Below are 22,396 nucleotides of genomic sequence, written 5' to 3' on the forward strand. Positions count from 1 at the left end.
CTCAGTTTCTCAGTGCCCCTTCTCCCCAGAGCCCAGCTCCCTGAAACAAAGCTCATGGCTCTCTCATCTGGGAGTCAGGAACAAGAAGCAATGGGCCTGAGACAGCTGAGGCAGCCGTGACTGGGAGCCTGGAGCCGGTCTTTAGATGAGGTGCCAGCTTCTCCAGGGTCCTCCCACAGAGGATGAAAGAGGGCACTGCTGACTTCCCCATATTCTTTCTTCGATGCAGAAAAGTTAATACTCTCACTTGACTTCACTATCCCCTACATCCAGACATTCCCATCCGGTAAGAGAAAAGGACACCCATCAACCTTAAAAAAATCAGAAAACACCACCCATTTCAATTTGTACTTCACATTGTTCCATTAAAGCTAACTTAACCATATTAAGCCCCAAACAGTACCAGTTGACATTCTTCTCTCTGGAACTTTCAAAGACCCAACTGTTATCCAACACAACAGTAAAAACTGATAACCCTGGGTTCACTATGTTATCCCTCCTCGCTCTCAGGAGTGATGAGCCAGGGGAAAATGGTAACTCTCCAGATCATGAGGATTTTGAAAGAGGCCTCACCTCTAGAGTTTCTTCTTGGGAATTGTACCTCGGGCAAAGCTTCAGGAGGCTGGAGGTTCCGTCAAGAACTTCACAGAGCTCCTTCAGGAACACTCCGCAGAATGGAACCACCTTGCAGCCAGGGATGTGCAGAGCCCGCGTCACCACCTTCCTGTACTCACAGGATGACTCATGCTGAGCCATGGCATCCTTCAGGCTCCGCATGGTCTCCAGGTCGCACTGGTCCATAAACTGCCACATCTTCAAAACTTTTCTTGACCTATTGCAAGTAAATGACATTTTTTTTTTCAGAATGAAGAAGAAATAATAGCTTAAATTGCATACAAATTCATTCTTTTTGCCTATTTATGTTTTAATATTTATTATGGATCCATATCTCCACCTACTTCCCCAAATGATGTGGCTGTTACTTTTTTAATTGAAACTCAAAATTAAATAAGACAGATACAAACAAAAACACATGTGGATAGAGTTCGTTTTGGAAGGTGGGCACTGAACTTAGGTTTGAGCCTTTCTGGCAGCTATAGCCAAAAGGGAAACCTAATGCACCACATGGTTTGTACAAATATTTATGGAGTCTTGCCTGCAGAAAATGTGGTCCATTCACTCCTCTTGATCTTTTAAATGTTATCCTTGGATTAGGCTAGTTCCTCAGTGATACAAGTGAAACCTGTTTTGATCTCTTTTGTAGAACTGCTTTTATTGAATCCAGCTTTGACACAAGCCGCTGGGACATCCAAAGGGACATTATCCCAAAGTATTATTTGCATACTTCAGGATTCTAAACCAGACTTTCCTATTTTGAAATTGTTGCTGAAAACAAGAGGTGGCATTGTACCCACCTTCTAAAAAGAGGTACCAGGCTGTCAAAAGGGGTACCCAAACTGCTCCCTCTGCCAGCCCCCACACAGGAACTGGATCTGAGCAGCCAGATCAGGAATATTTCAGCCAGAGAGTTGTCAGAGTGCTATATATGGAAGGGAGGAAATCACCCCAAGTTCAGGGGGCTTGAAGTGAACTCCATGGTGAGGTGGACCTGTGTCCTGGGCAGTGTGTTGGTCACATAGACTGGTGTGACTCTTGCCTGGAAAGTCTAGAGATGAGAGGATGCCTGGGGCTGCCCGATGTCAGGGTGAGGGAGAAGGTTCCAATGGGTGTGTCTTACATTTGCAGAGTCTGGGAAGGCAAAGCACTGAGTGTTTCCTGAGTCAGGGGTGGACACTGCGATAGGCAGTTGGACCTAAGCTATCCTGAAAGGCCTGCCTGCCAAATGAGGTGACACAACTGGAAAGAGTCTAGGAGGGCGGGATGTCCAGAGCTGGATCCGGGGGATCAAGGGCATTGCCATTTGCCAGGTAATAGTGCAGTGGGAAGTACTTAGGATAGGGAATGTAGGGAGTAAGGGGGAGTAACAAGGAAGGAATCTTAAAAGCACCCCATAATGGTTCTCTGTGGGAGCAATGAGGCCACATTACAACAGTACCAGTCACGTAAGACTTTTGTTCCCTCTATCCTTCCTACTTTATCCTTTCTTCTCCTGCCCACTTTTACTGCAGGGACCCTGAACTGAAGGGAGAAGGAGAGAAAAAATAAACCATATCTTCCCACCCCAGTGCAGGTTTCTGAGACTGGCTGGGTTGTGGAATGTGGAGAGAGGGTAAAGCTTTAAATTGAATGAGAGGTTGTAATTTTGTTTTATATCAGACTGGGTTAAAAATCATTATGTAATGTATAAGATATCCAAAAGACATAAAGAAGCACAACATAATAAATATCATGAACCAACCTCTCGGTTAAAAAAATAAAACAATAGCAATATGGTTGAGGCCCCAGTGGATTCCTCCATGAACGCATACTTCCCTCTTCCTTGCTAAAGGGGACCACAGCTGTGACTTTGGTGATCTTGTTCCCTTTCAGTTCTTTATACAGTCCCAATGTGTATGTATCACTAAGTAGTTTGTAGAACTGTATGTTTGTAAACTGTATATAAATGGTGTCATGTGGTAGTAGTCTTGTAGTAGTCTTAGCAATGTCTTTTTTTTTTTTTTGCACAGCTGTATGTTTCTGAGATTCATTCACACTCATGAGTGTAAGAGAATGAGAAAGCTTATTAACCACACAAATGACTGGGAAAGCTACAGGCTCTCCCAAAGTATAATCCAGAGCTGAGGGAGGGAGGGCCAAGTAGGTAGGTCTGGAACATAGTGAGGTCAGAAAAAAAAAACAACTGTTTCCTGATTTCATCCCACTAAGTCCAGCTAGTTCTACAATTGGTTTCTTCTAAGCCCTTGAGCTATCTTGATGTCATTAAATTACCTATAAACTGGTGAGAATCCTTTTTGGACATGAAAAAGAGGTATAAATAAACAAAGTGAATAAATGAATGAAACATGGTTCTCATTATTTAATCATCCTTCTTTCCATGAGTAATGGAGTAGTCATGGTACATTTGGGGCCAAAAGACAAACCTCAGCAATGATCAATGATTTTTTATTAGATTGAGAATTGATACTCTTTAAAAACTTTTATTTCTTTTTATGTTTATAAAGGTAATAGATGCTCAGTGTACAAAATCTGGAAAATACCAAAATATAGAAAATCGACATGCAGTTCTACCATCCACAGACAACATCAGGTATATCCCCTTTCAGTATTTATTCTATTTGTATCTGTGTGGTATAAATATTTTACAAATTGTGTTGTATGAATATTGCTGAGGTTAGTAAGTATGGATAGCTTGGTTCCCAGATATTTTTATACATTATATGTTACTTGTTTTCCAACGATATTAAAATTTTTTCATAAACATCATTTTTGATAGCTAAATAATATTCCATTACATGATGTATCATATATTTCCTTTATTTTTCTACTGCTGTTCATTTGGGTTATTCTAAATTGACACCATGATTAAGTAAATATCATTATAGTAAATCTTTGTAGTTCTAATTGTTTCCTTAAAACTGCTGAGAATGTAGTTGAGGAAGCAAAATATACAATATCCATTGAAAACCAAAGTCATTTAACAATAAGATTGCTCTCATCTAATTGCTTTAAAAATGCCCTTTAGTTATCTTGATGTAGTTAAATTACTTATAATCTAAATATTTTCAAGCCTGAAAGTACGCGTACAAGCTCTGCCTCCAAAATCATTTTATCGTAAGAACATCTAGCAACTTATCTCCTGTATGTATTTTTCCAGCAAAAGAGTTATTAAACCTGGTACTTTTACCTTGTCTTTTTTTTTTGTAAAGATCAGTTCAGTTTTAAGCCAAATAAAGGAGCATGAAACACAGTGGCAGTTGGCAGTTGGTCTGGGATGTAAGACAAAAACACACAGGAATTAGTGGTGTGGTTTAGCCTGGTTTGAGGTTATTCTTTGTAGAAGAGAGAATCACCTGGCTGTATGGTGCTCTTGGATTTTGAAATCAACTAAGTTGTATCTGAAAGTCACATTCACTCAAGGCCTCCATTGGTCATTCTGAGGTCATTCTCATGTCAAAAGAATCTCTAATAGATGGTATGTGGGTGTCAGCTTCCAAAATGGCCTTCAATGACCCACACTTCCCGGTGCAGTGTAGTTCCGCCCACGATGAACTAGTGCTGTTGCTAGGTGACCAGTACAATATGACAGCAGAAACAGTGTGTGACTTCTGAGACTAGGACATAAAAGGCATAACAGCTTCTACCTTGCTCTTTTGGATCATTCACTTTGGAAGGAGCCTGCCATCATGCTGTGAGGACAGTGATGTCCAGAAGAAAGTGAAGCCCCCGGCCCAAAGCCAGCACCAACTTGCCAGTCAAACACAGAAGGATCAGCATCATTATAATAGAACTATTTTATCATAATATGATAACTTTTTAAAAAAGAAAAGTAATAGTTTTTTTTTTTTTTGGTAGAAAATCTATCACAAAGAGAACTAAATCATCTGGATATAGCCTTCTCTTCTTCCAGTATTTTTTCTCTTTTCCTTTTTTAGAGCCATGTCCAGTATATTTGCATAACCACTTTGAATGACAATGACAGGACCATTTGAGTTTATTCTTAGTTAAGAAAGTTCAAAAGAACAAAGGAATTTCCAACTCTGAGAATTTTCTTCTGTTCCCCAACCTTGAATCCCTATGTATGGACCTAGGGAATCAATGAAAAATCTCAATAATGTTATGAAGCAAGATCTATTTATAGTATAACCCTCACTGGGAAGGTGAAAAGACAACAATAACAACAATAACAGTTCTCTTTATGGTGCCTTACTACATGCCAGATATACCTGCTAAACACTTTATATTATTTCACTAAATCCTACATAAAGAGGTAGGTGATTTTTATTAGTACTCTCATTTTACACATGAGGGAATTGAGGCTCAGTGAGGTCAAGTAACTTATCTAGATCACACGTTTATTCCGTGGGGGAGCCAAGATTTGATTCCCTGTTATTCTGACTTGACAACTAACTCTCCATTTCCTTATACCACACTGCATCCCCCAGGAGTGAGGGGCAGCTACTTTATGCTGGCTAATTAAGGCTGAAAGGGAATAAGGCAGGTGGCTTTATTGACAGAACAGTGATCTGACTTGATGAAGAAGACATAAGAGCAAAATACCATAGAGGTTAAGGGCATGGGCTCTGAAATCAAGGCTACCTGCATTCACATCCCAGACATACCAGGTGACCTTAGATGAATAACTTAACTTCTAACCAATTGCCTAGTTTGGGTAAATCAATTCAGTGCCATTCAAATGGTAAGAGGAAACCGTGTCCAGATAACCATATCCCCACTGCACATACCTGAGGCCGGCCAAGAACTCCATGACGGTGTTGTAGTTTCCCATGTTCCAGCAGCATTTGGCCACATGCACCAAATACGAGAAGACTTCCCGCTTCTCTTCCATGGAACCCGCCGTGAGGATCAGCCACGTTACCCAGGAGCTCACCTGGAAAATGCATAGGGGAGCATCCACTGAAGCTAGGTCCTAGAAGCTTGAAAAATTTTTTTCCACAAGAAAACTGTTTTTCTTTTTTAAAAAAATCAGTTTAGTATTAGAAAATGAAGGACCCAGATGAGAGATTAAGGTGATACTCGAGCTCCATCGATACTTTGCTATGGGATTCTGGGAAAATTACTTAACCTCTCTGTGTTTCTTCATTTTCATATTTAAATAAGGAGGCTGAAGGTAATTCATAAAATTTTCTTGATTTATAAAATTCTATGAGACTATAAAAAAGAAAGCCTAAGGATAATACTGATTTAAATATATTTGACTGATGGACAGAAAGATTAAATGCAATCAGTGTACTTAGCCCAAAAGTGAAAGACACTTATCAAGTAGTAAAATACATATCAAATGAAAAAATACAAAAAAATACATAATTTTGAACTATCTTTTGCAAATGCATTATCTATTATGCTCCTCAAATGACTAAACAATAAGAAGAAGAACAAATATACAACACTTACTATAAGCCAGGAACTTCTAAGCACTTTATGTATGTTAACTTATTTATCTTTTACAACAATCCTGAGTCAGGGACTATTATTATCCTCATTTTATGGAGGAGAAAACCGAGAGACAGAGAGACTTGCTTAAGGTCCCCAACCAAAAGATAGCAAAGCCTGAATTTGAATTTAGGTGTGTTCTTCAGAGGTGGCACTATTAACCACTTACTAAATGACTAATGTGTATATATGAACTCTAATGTTCTCCAGCTCTGGGTTTAAATGTGTATATATGAACTCTAATGTTCTCCAGCTCTGGGTTTAAATTTATTCATGTGATTTGTTTTTTCTATTACATAGACTGGAGTATTATATCTAATAATCCAATACTAAGATCCCCTTTACAACATGCAGTCTCAAACCCTCTGCTTAATCTCTAAGATTATTTTGCTGTTACCTATACATTTGGTGCTTGGACACTAATGTTCACTTAAGTTACTTTCTCCATCATGGCTAATGTCTGGGCTGATAAGCTCAGCTATTAAGAAACCAAAACTTTAGTCTTATCCCCACGTGGCCCATTAGCTGCATTTGGTTCAGCAATATCACTGAAACCTGGGGAGCAACTCATTTCCCTGGCCTGAGTGACACTGAGGACTGAAGATAGAACTCATGGTGATCTACAACAACTGCAGGAAAAAAATAGAGTTCAAGGTCCATAGCATACTGCCATAAAGTGACGGGAATGAATGGCGTTTAGTGCCGGCAGCAACCACAGAGGACAGCCCAACCCCATTTTCCAGATCCGGAATATAGGGCTCATGGGAGAAGTGACTTTCTGAGGTCACAATTCTTATTATGTCAAAACCAGGACTCCCAGTCTGGTGCCCTTTCATCTGATGAAGAGTGACAGTTTCTTCAAACTTGGCATTAGTTAGGTCCTTCTAAGTACTTACTAAGAGCTAAATATTTGAGGACTGAGCTGGAATAAAGGAGAAGATACCTAGAAAACTATCAAAAGATGGTTAAAGAAACAAAGAAAAAAAACAAAACAGAAGAGATTGATGCTAAACACCTCTTTCCTCTCCCTACACAGGAACAAACAGGGACTGGTATCAGCCAGGAGCTCTGCAGTAATAACCTATCTCTTCCCTTATGAAATAGGCTGAAGCAAAAATGTGGTGAGCCACTGGCCACCCCAGGGCCCAGTGGGCTCCGACCATGCATCTCTGCTCTCTACCTGCCCTGGACTTCTCGGCCCTCATGCAACATCAGGAGAACTGATCTGGAGTCAGACCCCTAGGACGAGCCCTGGTCCAGATCAAGGAATTCAGAGCCTCTTGGGCACCATTTGTTCCAATTGCCTGGGACTGCTTGGAGCACAGAGGAATCTGCTGGGATTTGCAGAGCCAGCTCTGCCCCTACAGCTATAAGCAAGCCTGTGCTCACGGTCTCAATGCCTTAGCCCTTCACCCGCTTACCCAGTTAATAGTCACCTTCATGAAACCCTGGCTCTCTAGAACAAGAAATTATTTTTCCAATAGAGACTGAGTGTCCTTGGTGCTTCCATTTTATTCCTCCTTTAGTGTAATTTGCTTTTGATGAGCCCTATCTTGCTATGGGAAATCACCAGCAAACACTTAGAATCATAAAATTATCAACTTTGAGCTAGAAATTCAAACCTATCTCCTTAAAAATAAAAATGAAATCCTGGAAAGTTAAAATAATTCCTCAAACACCCAATGCATTAGTTTTTGAGGTGTCTGGCTATATCTTCTGTGGCTTTAGCTCTTTTGTTGGAACTTATGGCAAATCAGTTTCTCTGAAAGTTATGGTTCTTTCCAGCTATTCTGGTACCACAGTGACTTATTAGTCCAGTGGCCTGCAAGGGTTACCCTATCTTCCCCTGGAGAGGCCTGCTTCACAGAGCAGGCGCAGACCACTTCATGGTTTGTGCCTCAATCCTGATCATGCATCCAGATTTATTTCCTATCAGTCAAATCATTTTCCATATACTTTCCCACAATGCTAGGAAAAAAATAGCGATACTGTATTTCACATGGAAACCTAATTTAAACCAACTGTTCCATCTACGAGTGTGAGTCCCCAGGGCCTGGTTGTTGAGATTATGTAAGCACAGTTATCATAAACACCCCCTTCCCCCTACATCTGTTTACAGACTTCAGGGACAATTCTTATTGCAACCTAATGTATTCATAATTTCACAGGCATTCACTGATGGGAGTATCACCACTAATTATGAAAAATAAATGACACAGGAAATAAAGATTCTGCGACAACTGTAAAATGTTGCCCAAAGCATAAATGGTGGTCACGTTTACTAAGTGGAAAATACGATGTGTTGCCAATCCAGAAATATTTCCAGGGCATAAATCACACAGAAAAACACAAGAACTGTGTACATATGAAGTACTATGCCTCAAGCATGGGGAGCATCCCTAGAGTAGAAAGGTGTTAAACGGGGCAGATTATTTTGCCTGATTTTAATGGTCAGCACAGAATAAAGAAAGAGTCTGACATCCAGCCCAGATCTGTGCAAGTTCCTCCCTGAGGCTCTGTGTTACCTTGATGACTCTGACCCCTAGGTACATGACGCCCACAACTCCTCCATAGTGGCTCCTTTCCAGATGTTTATTTTCTTCCTTCTCTTGCCTTTCTCAGTACTCCTAGACCTAACTAAGCAGAACAATTTGCTCTCTCTTCTCACATCAAATACCTTATTGCCACCGCACAAGCTCGGTTTGGAAGGAATGTTCTTGCTCCATTCAAAATGACCTTTCCCTGGTCCACCATGTCCTTTGTAAAGCCGAATCTTCGCCTTGGCCCACCACGTCTTGCCTGTTCTCCAGCCTCACCTCAGCTCTCTCCCACATCCTGCTTTTAGGGAGGTGACCATGGCTTTTTCCCATCTCAAGGATCTTGTACTGGTTGTTCCTTCTGCAAGAAGGTGGCCCGCCCCCCACCTCCACTGTTGATTTAGCTAACATCTACTTATCTTTAGGCAGAAATGTCCTTAGACCCTGCAGTCAGGATCCCTGCCCCGAACCCTATACTTTAGAAGGCCCACACCACCGCATCCAGCTGTGCCCCTCTCCATACAGAAGCCTGTGGGGTGGCTATGTACCCACTTTCATATTGTTCACCCCTGTAAACCTAGGACTCCTGCATTCCCTGTCCAAACAACTGAGGCCCACTTCTGGGCCTGCAAGGGCCTTTTACCTGGACCAGTCCTCCTTGAGGGTAGATCATAACCCTGGGCTTGAAGGCTGGCCAAAGGGCTGTGGGAAGTGGTGGTGTGTGAACCAAGTTTGAACTTGAGGCCTAGGGTGTCCACACATAGGCACATGAGCCAGGACATAAGAGAAAGTGGACAGGCCACAGACTGGGGCCTCCTTTGTACTTTGTCCTGGGTTTATAGGTAAAGTCAGGGGCAGGGCGGCCTTCAGGAATTTGATGAAAACATCACTTTCTTGAGGAGGCCTGCTCTGCCTTTCCACCTGGGCAGGGTCTATGTGGGGCCCCCATGTCTCCTTGACCCCTGCTCAGTCAGCACTGTATTCCCCAAAAGGCAGATATCATGTCTGCTCTGCTCACCAGAAACGATGCCCACTACAAAACTGCTTAATAAGAACTGGCGAATAAGTAGACGTGGCCTCTTCTAGAAAGGCTTTTCTAATGACCTAGTACTTCACATTCAACTTCGTATTTTTCTCTGACTTAATGTTGGACTTTGAGTTCAAAGTTATGTCTGCACTTGGTTTCTGACCATTGCATGGATGTGCATTTGGTTTATTTTTATTATATTTGTGTGTCTGACTCTTTCACATGGGCCCGTTCTGTCTTCCCTACCAGACCTTAAGCCCTCAAGGACAGAGACTGTGTTTCCCACATCTCCAGTGTGGGGATGCTCGCTGCGTCTGACCAACAGGCAGGCCACCCGGAGTCCCAGGAGGCCATGGGCAGAGAGGATTCTCAGCCTCCAAATGGTCAGGGATTCTATTTGGGAAAAGGCCTGCTGTTCCCAGGTCCAGAAAAAGGAGACATATGACTTTGTGCCAAAAAGTTTTTTTGGCTATGCTGAGCAGAAGTTTTCATAGAAAGATGATCCTTTGTAATGGGTATCTGGTTATCCTAACTACAAAGGCCTGGCTCAAATGGTGGAATCTAAAGAAGACAATGACAGTCTAGACAAAGTTACTCTCAAGTCGTTTATGTGCAGCGTATATACATGCCCTCCATGGGGCTTTAGCAAAACAACCCTTGAACTAAAGCATGTAGCCATGTACATGGATACCACACATGGACAGACTGCCCGTCCCTCCTACACCCACCGCCGTCCCTGTCACATCTGCCTAGGCAGCAGTCTTCCAAATGTGGAGCACTGAATGCTTCAGAATCTCTGGTGGTGGTGGTAGAGTGTTTGTCCAAATGCAGAGTCCAAGGTCTCTCTCAGACCTAGAAATCAGACTCTCTAAGAGCAGAGCCAGGAATCATGTTTCTTATGCATACTTAGGTTGAGAACTCTCTCAGGGGTTCAGCGTCCCTTTCTGCACCCCTAAAATTGAGTCAGAGCTCAAGCAACATTTCTGTCCAATACTGTAACTATACCTGAGCCTGGGACCATGACTCATTTGGAACCAAGAAGGAGAAGCCAGGGGGAGGCAGCACAGCACAGCACAGCACAGCACAGCAACGGAGAACATGGGCACTGGGGTTGAGTGGACCCGTGTTTAAATCTCAGTTCCACTGTTTCCTTGTGAAGTTCCCTGAGTCAAGCCACCAAACCTGTCAGCCTCGATTCCCTTTTCAGTAAAATGGGAACAATAATATTTACCTCATAATATTATTGTGAGGGTGAAACTGCAGGTTGTTATCTAAAGATCTCACTCAGCACGATGCTTAGTGTATAGTTAAGGGCTCAATAAGCGTTTACTACTGTGACCACTGTTACTGCTGTTGTTTTTACCTGAGTTGTAGAGAAGCTGAATTCTAGGAAACAGAACACAGAAGAAAGAAACCTCTAAGTCCCACTTCCTAACTACAAGGAAGGAAGTAATCTAAGGCTGGACCAGGAGGAATCTGTGTTGCCTTGAGAAGGTCTGTGCCCCGAGCACAAGCCTTTCCTAATAGAAGGGTAACTCGCATATTTCTTCTTCCCTGAAGGCTTCCCTGACTCTTCATTAGGAATAAAACAATCACTTTTTTTCTATTTAAATTGCCCAAGCCCATGTACATACATATACATATTTATATGTATGTACGTGTAGGTATATTTCTAGTAACTTATCGGAGAACAATCTCCCCGACCTGTAGGCTCCTGAATGGCAGAGCCCATGCCTTATTTATGTCAGGTCTCAGTACTCAGGATGCAGTGGCCAGGAAGTTACACATGCCCAGGCATCCTCTTTGACATGAAGCAGGTGCAGAAGAATCTTTTGAACTCCTTGTCCAGTATGGCATGGTTCCACTGATGATTCATTATTTAGGAGGGGCAGAGAGGGGAAAAAGGAGGCATCTAAAGGTAGCTTCTAGAGAAGCTCTAAAGACATCTTGGATTATACTCCTCCCCTGCCCCTCAAATTATCTCACAATTGTCTACAGAACAAACACATCTTCAGTATTAATTTTTTGTGTTGCCCACTACTCTCCTACCACATTTCATGTCAGTTTTTTCTTCCTCATCTATTCCTATCTCTGTGGTATTGTTCAATCCGTTTCCTTACATTGTGAATACATAGGAGATTTTGTTATTTGTTTTGCTTTGGCTGCTGTCCAATATCTCTTGGTAGAGTCACCCTTTCTCCATCTTAATCTATTACAGATTACATGTGGCTGCTCCTCCCCTGCTCCTTCACTCCTGGCCTCAATAATTTGTTCAGAGATGGGTATATGACCCAAGGCAGGCCAACCAGCATCCTCCCTGAGCCTTTTCCTGACACTATCAGGAGAAGAGACACAATTTTTTTGTTGGAATCATAAACTGTAAAGATATGAACCTGGAATTACCAAAACCTGCCTCTGCCATAATATCAGGAGTGCCTGCCCGAGAATGAAGCCAACACAAAAGAAAGATGAAAATGGATTCCTGAGGACATTGGTCAGATTCCTAGATCCAGCCAGACTTGAAGCCCTGTGAAGATTCCATAAACAGAAACCAAAAAATTCCCTTATTTTGTTTAGCACAGTTGAGTTGAATTGCTGTTAACATGAAACTAGAAGAAAAGAAGGCTTGATGAATATATCTGAGGACACTCCTTCCTGTAACAAACACATTGAGTATTTACTATGTACCACGTACCATGCTGGAAACAAGAAAGACAAGGTATCTGCCTTTGGAGAGCTTGGAGCCTTATGGGAGAAAATAACATAATTAAATAGTAGTATGGTTGATATTATGATGGTTAAGTACAAGGCCAACTTTACCCATTTATATGCTACCATCTTTGAAAGTCCAATCTTTCTACTGCTCCTTGGTCCGAGTTGCCCTCCCAAAGCATTTTATTTATATCTCTATAATAGTGCTTGTTCTTTCCACAAACAATTACTGCTTGCCTGCGAATTTGCTAGGAACTATGCTAGGCATGGGAGCAGGGGGGACTGGAGCAAGTATAGGAAATGTTACATAGCATGTTCTGCCTTGCAATTAAGTCGGTTGTATATATGGTTGCCTTCTTTAAATTGTCAACTCCTTGAGGATAGAGAACATATTATTCTGGCCATCTATTGGCTTTTTTATTGTTTGCAGAATGTCTTCCCTATAGTTTGTAGTTTATTCTCAACTTCTTCTACTAAAAACTCCCTAAAACTTAGAAATTAGATTCTAAATTTACTAGATTTACTGTTTTTTAAAAATAATGTTCATTTTGGTTCCACTTAACCAATAGTTAGTGTCATAAATTACATATAAGTATTCTCATCATGTGAACTCTACAAGTTTTGACAAGTCCTCAATTCCGCATGACGTACTTAAACTGGCGTTTTGTATAAAGAATAAATTTATTAAAAGTTTTGAAAATGTTTTGCTGTTCCACTCTTTGTGACACTGCATTAGTTTTTTAAAACTGAGGTATAACTAACATATAACATTATATTAGTTTCAGGTGTACAACATAATACTTCCATATTTGTATATACTGTGAAATAATTATCACAATAAGTCTAGTTAACATCTGCCACCTTACATAGTTAAAAATTTTTTTTCTTGTCATGAGGACTTTTAACATCTGCTCTTAGCAGCTTTCAAATAGGCAATACAGCATTATTAACCATAGGCACCATGCTGTACATTACATTCCTGTGACTAATTCATTTTATAACTAGATGTTTGTAACCCCCCACCCCCATCCCTCTGGCAACCACCAATCTGTTCTCTGTATCTATGAGCTTAGGGTTTTGTTGTTGTTCTTATCATTTTTAAAATTCCACATATAAGTGAGACCATATAGTTGACTTTCTCTCTGATTTATTTCACTTAGCATAATGTCCTCGAAGTCTACCCATGTTATCATAAATGGCAAGATTTCATTCTTTTTAATGTCTATTTAATGTTTTAAAATCAACTAGGCGAAACACTTTGACTTAGATATGCAAATGCTATTTCTAGTTATACAAACTGCTGAAATGTGCCAACAGCTATGCAGGACCAACATGCTCTCTTCTCTCTTAACCACACTCAGTTGAACGGATCATTCATTCTGAAATCAATTATTAAATGGTATTCAAGAGTATTTATTAGTAGTCCTAGAATAGGGTCTTTGCTATTTCATCACATTTTAACAATGTAAAGATTACACAAAAAGTCTTGATATACATGAGTTGTCAGCTCCAGACTATCCTGATCCTATTGCAGGGTCATTTATGAATCACTTTCTTTTCCTCTTTACATGATTTTAATAATACAATAACAACAGCTTCAATGTATTGGGCATGTACTTGTGAGAGGAACATTGCTTATCCCATTTAATCTTTTCAGTCCTACAAGCCTGGTACTAATGCTGTTCCCATTTACGGATGAGGAAGCTGAAGTTCAGAGCAGCTATGCTACCTGGCCCAAAGTCATAGAACCTGTAAACTAGCAATGAGCCAAATTAAAAACCTATGCTTTTTAACTATCATGCTTGACTTCTTTCCATTTTTTCCTATGAGCATCAGACCAAAGAGTGAATTAATTATAGCTTTTAGCCTGATCTACCAAACAAAGAAATGCCTTAGCAAAGGCTGTGAGGAATTCAGATTGAAGATCTGAGCAGCTGAGTCACGCCCCTTTTGGGAACAGAATGTTAGCATTCTGAGAAGTCAGAGATTGCAGTGTAGGTGCGGGCTGGTTGTTTACCAACGTTCCTGTTCTGTCACCTGTGTAAAATGCCAAGTTTTCTGATTCAAAGAACAGGACAGGGTCCTCCTGAATTACAGTCTGGGAGAGGAAGGAGTGAGTGGGAGAAGGCCTGTGAGAGAGTCCATCCTTGTGCTTCACTCATGCAGACAGCTAGGTGTCCCAGGCAGAGGTTCGAGAGAGTCGGGAGATGCCCCCAGAACCTATTTCAGAAGCTGCTGCCACCACTCGAGTGGCCCAGCCTTTTTCCCTCTTCACTCCAGCTAAGTTGTAGGACCTTCAGCAAGTATATGCTCATCGATATGCTCATTGAGCAAATTTTGACTGAGTGCTCACCCTTAAGGAACTCTCGCTCTACTGGGCACTGCTCTGGGCTCTGGGACATGCAGTGAGCAAGGCAGGTACTGTCCCTGCCCTCCCAAGAGATGGTAGCATCTGCACCACTTAGCATGACTGGTCCCTTCCTGTCCCGACTATGCTCTGCTCCCATGGGGGCTCTCCTTTACTTCTCCTCCCTGGGGATCTTAACTGGTCAGTGCCGGGGGACACTGAGAGGACGACTCTGCTGTAGGCTGCGGTTGTTATTTTTTGATATCAGTGAAATAATAATGCTATCGAATACTCACAGAGTCTACTTAAATAGGCTTTAAGTACTTAACATGTATTCATTTACCCCTACAACTCAGTTAGGTATATGTCATTATCCCCCCATTTTATAGATGAAATGGAAGCACAGAGAGGTTTAGGCACTTGCTCAGGATCACACAGCTAGTAAGCTATGGAGGTGGGATCCCAAACCAGGCAGCCAAACCCAGAGCCCATGCTCATGAGTCAGTTCTTGAATACTGGCATTTCTTGGGCTTCTGTCCTTGGCCTTTCCTGGATCTCTTCTTATGCTGCCTCCTCTCCCTAGATGACTTCCTTCACTTTCCTGGTTTTACCTACCTTTCTGCTGCTGTCTCTGAATAGCTATCCAAGAATTAACTGGACGTTTCCACCTGGAGAGCCCAGGGTCTGCAAGCACACCCTGATTCCAGTCCTTGACTTCTCCTTCACCTTCCATTCCCACATTCAGCGGTTGCCAAGTAGCCTAGATGTCACCTCCACTAAGAAGACTTTATTGAACTCTCACATGGTTAATTAGTCCTCTGCATTTATGTAACTTTATCACTGCACTGTGACCACTTTCTCCCTGGTCCTTGCTACTGGAGTTCAAGCTCCATGAAGGCAGGCGTTGTTTTACTCACCTATTTCCCAGCACAGGGTCCAGCACAAATGGTAAGTGCTTAATAACTTCTTGTTTGGAGTCAGGCATATAGCACAGCAGCCACTGCAGCCCACTCCCGACCGGTACCGCCCTTCTCAGAAGAGGACCCAAGCACCTGAGTGCCCAGGGCATCTAGGGGCTATGGCAGGGGAATTGAGGCTGACTGAAAGGTTCCATCCATTTTCCCTAAGATAACTGAGTATCAGAGAGTGAGAGTAGTAGTGGCCTTCTCATCTGCTCTGGAATAGGCAGGGCCTATTCTGAGGTGCCCTGAGTGATGGACAGGAAATGACCTCCCTGGTAACTTAAGTCCCCTGGATGGGGAGGCCACACTGCTTGGGAAGAGTAAAGATTGTCTTCCAGGGCCATTGAGAGGTCCAGGAGTTTCTGAGACATGCTGCAATAACTCTGGGCCCCAGGGCAGATAGATGCCTGTCATAGAAAAGTAAAAGCGAGCTCAACAAGTTACTATTTCACCTGTAGGGCCCAATGGCAAATGCTTGCCGATTGCAACGTGGATGGTGAGCGGGTAACAGGAGACTAACAACTAAAGCAATGTTCATGATCAAGCAGGAAGGAGAGAATAGAGGGAATAAAATGGTTTGTAGGTGTCGACATATGCTCCCTTGAAGACAAATCTGTGTGAAGAACAAGGGATAATGGCGTCCTACCAAGGTCAATTAGACTGGCCCTGCTGGACACCAGTAGATATAAGAGATCATGAAGAAGAAGAAAATTAAATCTGTTGTCTGTACAGTACATGTGTGTGTGGGTGAGCATCTTTGAATGAAACTTTAGAGAACAAATCTGATGAAAACCAGAATTCTGTCTCTTTAACTTCCTTGTTCCAATGAGAACGGGGGTGGGGGAGAGGAGGGAGAACACTGGATTTGGAGCCGAAGAAATGCAGGTTTCCTGCCACTGTGTTTTTTAAAAAACTAATAATATGACCTTGAACAAGTTTCTTATCTTCCCTGAGACTCAATTTCTCACTCATAAAATGAGAATAATAAATATTCTGTATCATAAAGGGTGTGGTGACTAATAAAAGAGACAATACATGTAAAGGGCTTTACATCTATGGAGCAGGGTACATACTCAGTAAATGTCAACTAATATTGATAATTAAAAAAAAAATAAGCAGCTCCTTCTTTAAGAGGTAGTCTTTGTAGAAACGATGTTGGCTTTTTCATTATAGTGCTGGCTTCTCTTCTCAGTTTAGCAGAGGGGGACTTTCCAAGAATTCAACCCTCAGAAAAAATGAGCCTTCATTTCTTTTAAAGATGCCAGAAAGGAGAGACAGAAGGAAGATGAAAAGGGGCAGGAAAAAACTTATCAATAGAAAGTCTAAGGAAAGCTGGCAGAGAAGGGTGGGAAACAGAAGACGAAGAAGGGGGATCTGAGTGAAGGCTGTCTGAGGAAGTTGGGGCACATGGATGTGGTTTGGTGGGAGCGGAAGAGCTTAGGAAAATAGCAGTGAGTTGCAAATAGGTTCTAACAGGGCACTCTCCCTGAGAACCCAGAACTCTTTGTCAAGGAAATATCAGGTACCCTAGACTGCAGTCACATTTGATGCCGAGTGGGATTAAACAACAGCATGTGACACTGACCATTTCGACATCTTTCCCACTTCGTGAAAAGAAGGTCGTTTTTTTTCTGGAGAAAGAACAGAATCCAATTTCGAATAAAAACCAACAGAGCTATACATGTAAGGTGGAAATTCTAGGATAAAACTACTTGGTGTGCCTCACCAAACACCTAATCGATAAAAATGGACAATGGGTGTCCTGTGATGACACCATGTAACTGGCTGAATGGTAACTGCTCTGGTGGAACCAAGCAAAGAACTTGAGACTGACAGCTGAGAGCATGGAAATTCGATTTGGGAAGTTAAACAACTGTGCAGTGGCCTGGATCCAGCTCTTCCAAGCTGTATCACTTGACACTTCATTTGTCTTGTTTGTTGACTGGCATGTTTATTCATGTGTGCCTATCCCTCTGCAGCTTTAGATTTCGAAATCTTGGCTGGCTGACACTTGATCTGCCAATTTTGAATAATTCTCATGCGTTCTGCATATAGTATGTGCTCAATAAATATTCCAGCAGCTGTAGTTACCTTTTGCTCTGAAGACCAGATAGAGCTAGGTCAGCAATGTTTTGTGGTAATGTTTCCCTAACTGTGTTCTAGAGACATGTTCTACCAGATGTTAAGTATTTCGTGAAAAAGTATCTGCAGCCATATTAGTCTGGGAAATGCTGGGATAAATTAAGATTTGTTCACTGGCAGGATTTCTTAGAGCTTTAAATATGCTAATGCACAGGGTAAATTTCCAAGGAGCTAAAATTCAGAGCTTCCCAAAGTCTTCTGATCATGTGATTTCCTACTTCCTTCATTTCATCCCCCCCCCTAAAAAAAGAACACTAACATTTAGAAAAACTCCAGAATATTGGCACCAGGTCTCTTGAAGTTCCTTTAGCTTGGAGGAGATATAGCCAGAGGCTTGTGTCCACTGGCAATTCTGGACATCTTTCTCTGCCTCTACCCAACGTGATAACGTATCCCTTCATCTCCAGAAACGGCATGGTATGAGTGGACTTTGGGAGGTAGAAATAGAAATGGCAGCATATGGTTTTATAACTGATATCAAAAATTCAGCATCAATATATTATTGGAAGAATTCTAAAACCAAGACACAAGGAAGATTTTTCTTATAACCTAAAATGAGGAGACTAAGGCACAGGTGCAACTATTATCTCAGAGCCAGGGCTGTCATGAGGAAATAGCCCAGCAGACCATCTTTTAGCCATGTGGTTCCACTACATAATGTGATAAATAATAAATCAAAGGACCTTAAAGGCAATTGGGCCCATTTCCTCTGTCTTATAGATGAAGGAACTCAAGAACCTGAGCTATTAGGTGACTTGCTCAAGGTCACCCAGCTCGTCAGTAGCAGTGTCAGGGCTGGACTGCAGGTCCCCCGACCTCAGGACATCTTACAGTCACAACCTGCTGGGCTTCCATTACCTCTGTGAAGAGGTTGTGATGTACCATTACCCTTTCCTCTCTCCGTCCATCCTCGTGTCCTCAGAGACAGGCTTACCTGGGTGAATAAGTGGCACACGCCAGGCAGGAGCTACCCTGGTCTGATGGAGAGGGGGAGGAGATCTGGGAGCTGCAAGAATTGCTAATGACTCTAACTCAGGTAGCCTAAGAGATGGTGGCAGTGGGTCCTGGTTGGGCGAAACCTGAAGAACAAAAGGGAGAAGTTGGGACAATGAAAATGAGAGTGCCCCAAACAGGGGCTGCCATGTCACAGTCCTCAACAGATGGCAGACCTGCCTGCAGAGTTTCAGATATGCTGAAGCTCGAATTTTGTTCTTTCAGCTTTAGTCAGAGAGGACTCCAGCTGTGCCCTGAAGACAGGGCTACAGAAGGGAAAGGGCTCAGGGGAATGCAGATTTGGGGCAAAACTGGAGAAGGAAAATGGGAAAGAATAACAAAAGTTGATATGGTTGCTATTTATCTTCATTAGGGATTGCAGGAGAGGTCAAAGGAAGACGCAGAGAGGAGAGCGGGCCAGCAAGAAGAGCCCTCCTGAGAAAATTCCTGCCAGGATCTGTTTCCAGAAGGGAGAAAGCTGCTGTAGCAACAGAGGGCTTGGGCTGGGGACTCTGATTAACAGCTCCACGGGCACAAACCCAAGGAAAGGAGCTGCAGAAATTCAAAACTTTGGATGTGGGGAGGCTGAAGTGAGCTTCAGACCGGCAGAAGAAGGGATTTATTTTGGCGACAGGGACCATGTGGCCGGCAGGACTTTGGAGTGATTTTGCTGAATGATCTGAAGTTAAAGCCTGTTCATTTTCTTCAAGAGAGTCAGTTAAAGAAGTTTGTGGGTGCTGACAGTTTTTGAGGGTATGTTGACAGTTTTTGCAAAAGTGACAGACCTGTATGAGGTCTTGGGGGCCGGTTATTTAAAGGTTACACAGAGCTGTGGCAACACGGCCTAGGGGCCAAATGCAAGCCTTGCTTCTCCTGTAGAGGGGATGAGTTTCTACTCCAGAGGGGCAAAGACATGTTTTATATCTAACTCAAAAAACTCCTTAGAGAAATATTTACTTGAAAAGTGCTTAGGGCATAGGTGGCAGAGAGTGAAAAGTAAGAACACCATTCAAGTATTAGAAAATGACACAAATTATACCCAAAACTCTCCCAAATCAAACCAAACCAAACCAAAACAAGATCATGGTTTTGGGATACTGACTGGACATTTTTTTTTTCCCTAGATGCGGTGGGAAGCAGCGTGTGTTTGAAGTTAGAGATGCTGGATTCAAGTCTCAGTTCTAACATTCACTGAGTGATACTAGGCCAATTACTTAGTTTCTCTTGTATTTCTTCAATTTAAAGCAGGCTTATGAGCAACATCTACCTTACAGAATTGTAGGATTAAAGAAAATGTGAAAGTGCTTTATATACTTACAAGCACAGTAGAAAGTTTAGTTAATTTTACTAATATTAATGGGCATGTGTTTGATGATTTCCAGATATGGCATTTAGTTTTGTGAGGCACCTACATTTAATGTGGTATTTCTCTGAAATTAGAAATTATAATTTTTTATTAATGCTTTATTATGTTTCCCTCATCATTCCACTATATAGCCCCTCCCTGGCCTCTCTGCACCATGGTGGGACTGGAGAGCATCATGTCTTAGACTCGTGCAGAGAATAAGCCTATATCACATCCAGATTCACTCTTTAAATTCTACATTTTTATATTTTTCCTGTGGAAGGCAAAAAATTTGTTAAAAAGATTTTTTTTTTATGTCCATGAAGTACTACAAATAAGTTGACAGAAGCTAGTAAGAGAGCAAAAGCAAATTTTGCTTTGAGTTGAGAGTTAAGTGTATAATATAAAACAAAGAATATCTGAAAACTAGGTATTTTCATATAAGGTTGACAAAAACATTTCTATTTCTTCTTAATTTTCTAAGTGCTGGAAAACACAGTCAAAAACTTAAATGTTTTAGCCAAATATTTTTCTGAAACAAAATTGGAGTGCATAATTTTTTTTCTTTTAACTCTAAATGAATAGACTACAGCCTTTTATCAAATATATCTAACACCTGTAGCATATAAACTCAGGCCCAGATTTCCTAAATATACTGGGCATGTTTTAGTATTTTGATGATAAAACCCAGATGTCTTGTTTTACATGCCCTGGAAGAAAAAAGACATACAACCTTACAAAGAACACTCACCATTTTAAATCTGATTAAACTTTATGCCAAACAAGGACTGGAAAGAGTATGATGTTTGTACAAACAATCTTTTAAAAAGTATTTTTCAAATCCACTTAAATGTTCTGGAAAACTCCTGAAATGTGAACAAGCAATATTTATTTACATTCCACCCCTGCATTGGAGTGTTAGTTTGGGATCATGACTTGGTGCTTCAAGTAGGAGTCATGGTGATGATTAGCTTGATTGTCCAATCTGTGTTTTGAGGCCCACATGGAAGGAACCCCGCTTTGGTCACTTATACACATGACAATATCGTTTAGAGCCTGGTGGTTCCTAAATGTGGCTTGGTATCAGAACCACTGTGAAAGTATCTTAAAAATACCCAGTTGCAGACTTCACCATTCAGAGTCTGATATTACAGATATGGAGAGGGAAGCAGGAATCTTTTTACAAAGTTCTCCTGAAGTGATTCTGATAAAGTCTGGGAACCACAGATCTAGGACCCAGGCCTTTTTTTTTTTTTTTTTTTTTTTAAGTTTGTTTAAATGTGCATAGGAATCATTGGATATTTTGTTAAAACACAGCTTCTGGTTCAGTAGGTCTGATGTGTGAGTAGGGGCTGAAAGATTCTGCATCTGCAGCAAGTTCCCAAATGCTGCTACTGCCGGTCCGGGGAACCACACATTGCATTTTGTTCTTAAGTCTCTTCAGTCTCTTCCAATCTGGAATAGTTTCTCCATATTTCCCTGTTTTTCATGTCCTTCGCAGTTACAGATTGAAGGCCTTACACTCTATAGGAGGGCCTTGACCTGGGTCCTTTGGATATTTCTTCATTACCAGCTAGGTTATGATATTTTGGCAGGAATGATCCAGAACAAAGCCGTGATTGGCTTGGTGTATCACAGAAGGCACAGGATGTCAACACTTCACACCACTTTCATATGAATCTTGATCATGTGGCCAGGTTTCTGCACCATCAAGTTACCGTTTGCTCCTGATAATTGATAATTATTTTGTCGGATGATAATTCAAAAACTGCAGTGAAATCCTGTCTCCATCAAACTTCAGTCCACATGCATTCCATTGATGACTGCCACCTGAATCAATTACCGATCTCTACGATGGTTACCAAAATGGAGATTTATAATTCCACCACAGTATTGGTTGCATTCTTTGGTAAGAACAAGTTTTCCTTTTTCTTTCATTCATTCATTCATTCATTCATTCATTCATTCATTCATTTGTTTAAATGTGCATAGACTCAAGGATTGCAATTTTTTTCACCATATTGGAATCCATCACTATTATAATGAAGCTGAAATTGTCTCAAAGTGGCTTCTGGATTCTTTTGAGCATTTCCTTACTTTCTAGCATAACAAGATGTTTCAGACTTATCTTTAATTTTCCCTGCCTCAGTTGTGGAATAGCCATTTCTCCAAGTAGCTCTTGGTTTCCTTTTAGTGGAGAATAGTATTTAGAATCCAATATCTGTGTGCTCCATGTGCTTATTGCTACTGTAATATCAT

At 41.5% G+C, this 22,396-nt stretch overlaps 1 protein-coding gene across 3 annotated transcripts in view; it reads right to left on the reverse strand.

The window, feature by feature from the left end:
* PLCE1 (phospholipase C epsilon 1) overlaps window positions 1-22,396 on the reverse strand; it is a 287,768-nt gene that overhangs the window by 80,878 nt on the left and 184,494 nt on the right. For all 3 annotated transcript variants that reach the window (XM_039871703.1, XM_039871701.1, XM_039871702.1), the window contains exons 5-6: window positions 5,364-5,509; window positions 574-832 (exon numbers count right to left, since the gene is read on the reverse strand). In XM_039871703.1, the coding sequence (XP_039727637.1) occupies window positions 574-832; window positions 5,364-5,509 (405 nt within the window). The remainder of the gene's footprint in view (window positions 1-573; window positions 833-5,363; window positions 5,510-22,396) is intronic.

This window comes from Pteropus medius, unplaced genomic scaffold, assembly GCF_902729225.1.
Source record: "Pteropus medius unplaced genomic scaffold, Ma_sr-lr_union100, whole genome shotgun sequence".
Classification (NCBI taxonomy): Eukaryota; Metazoa; Chordata; class Mammalia; order Chiroptera; family Pteropodidae; genus Pteropus; species Pteropus medius.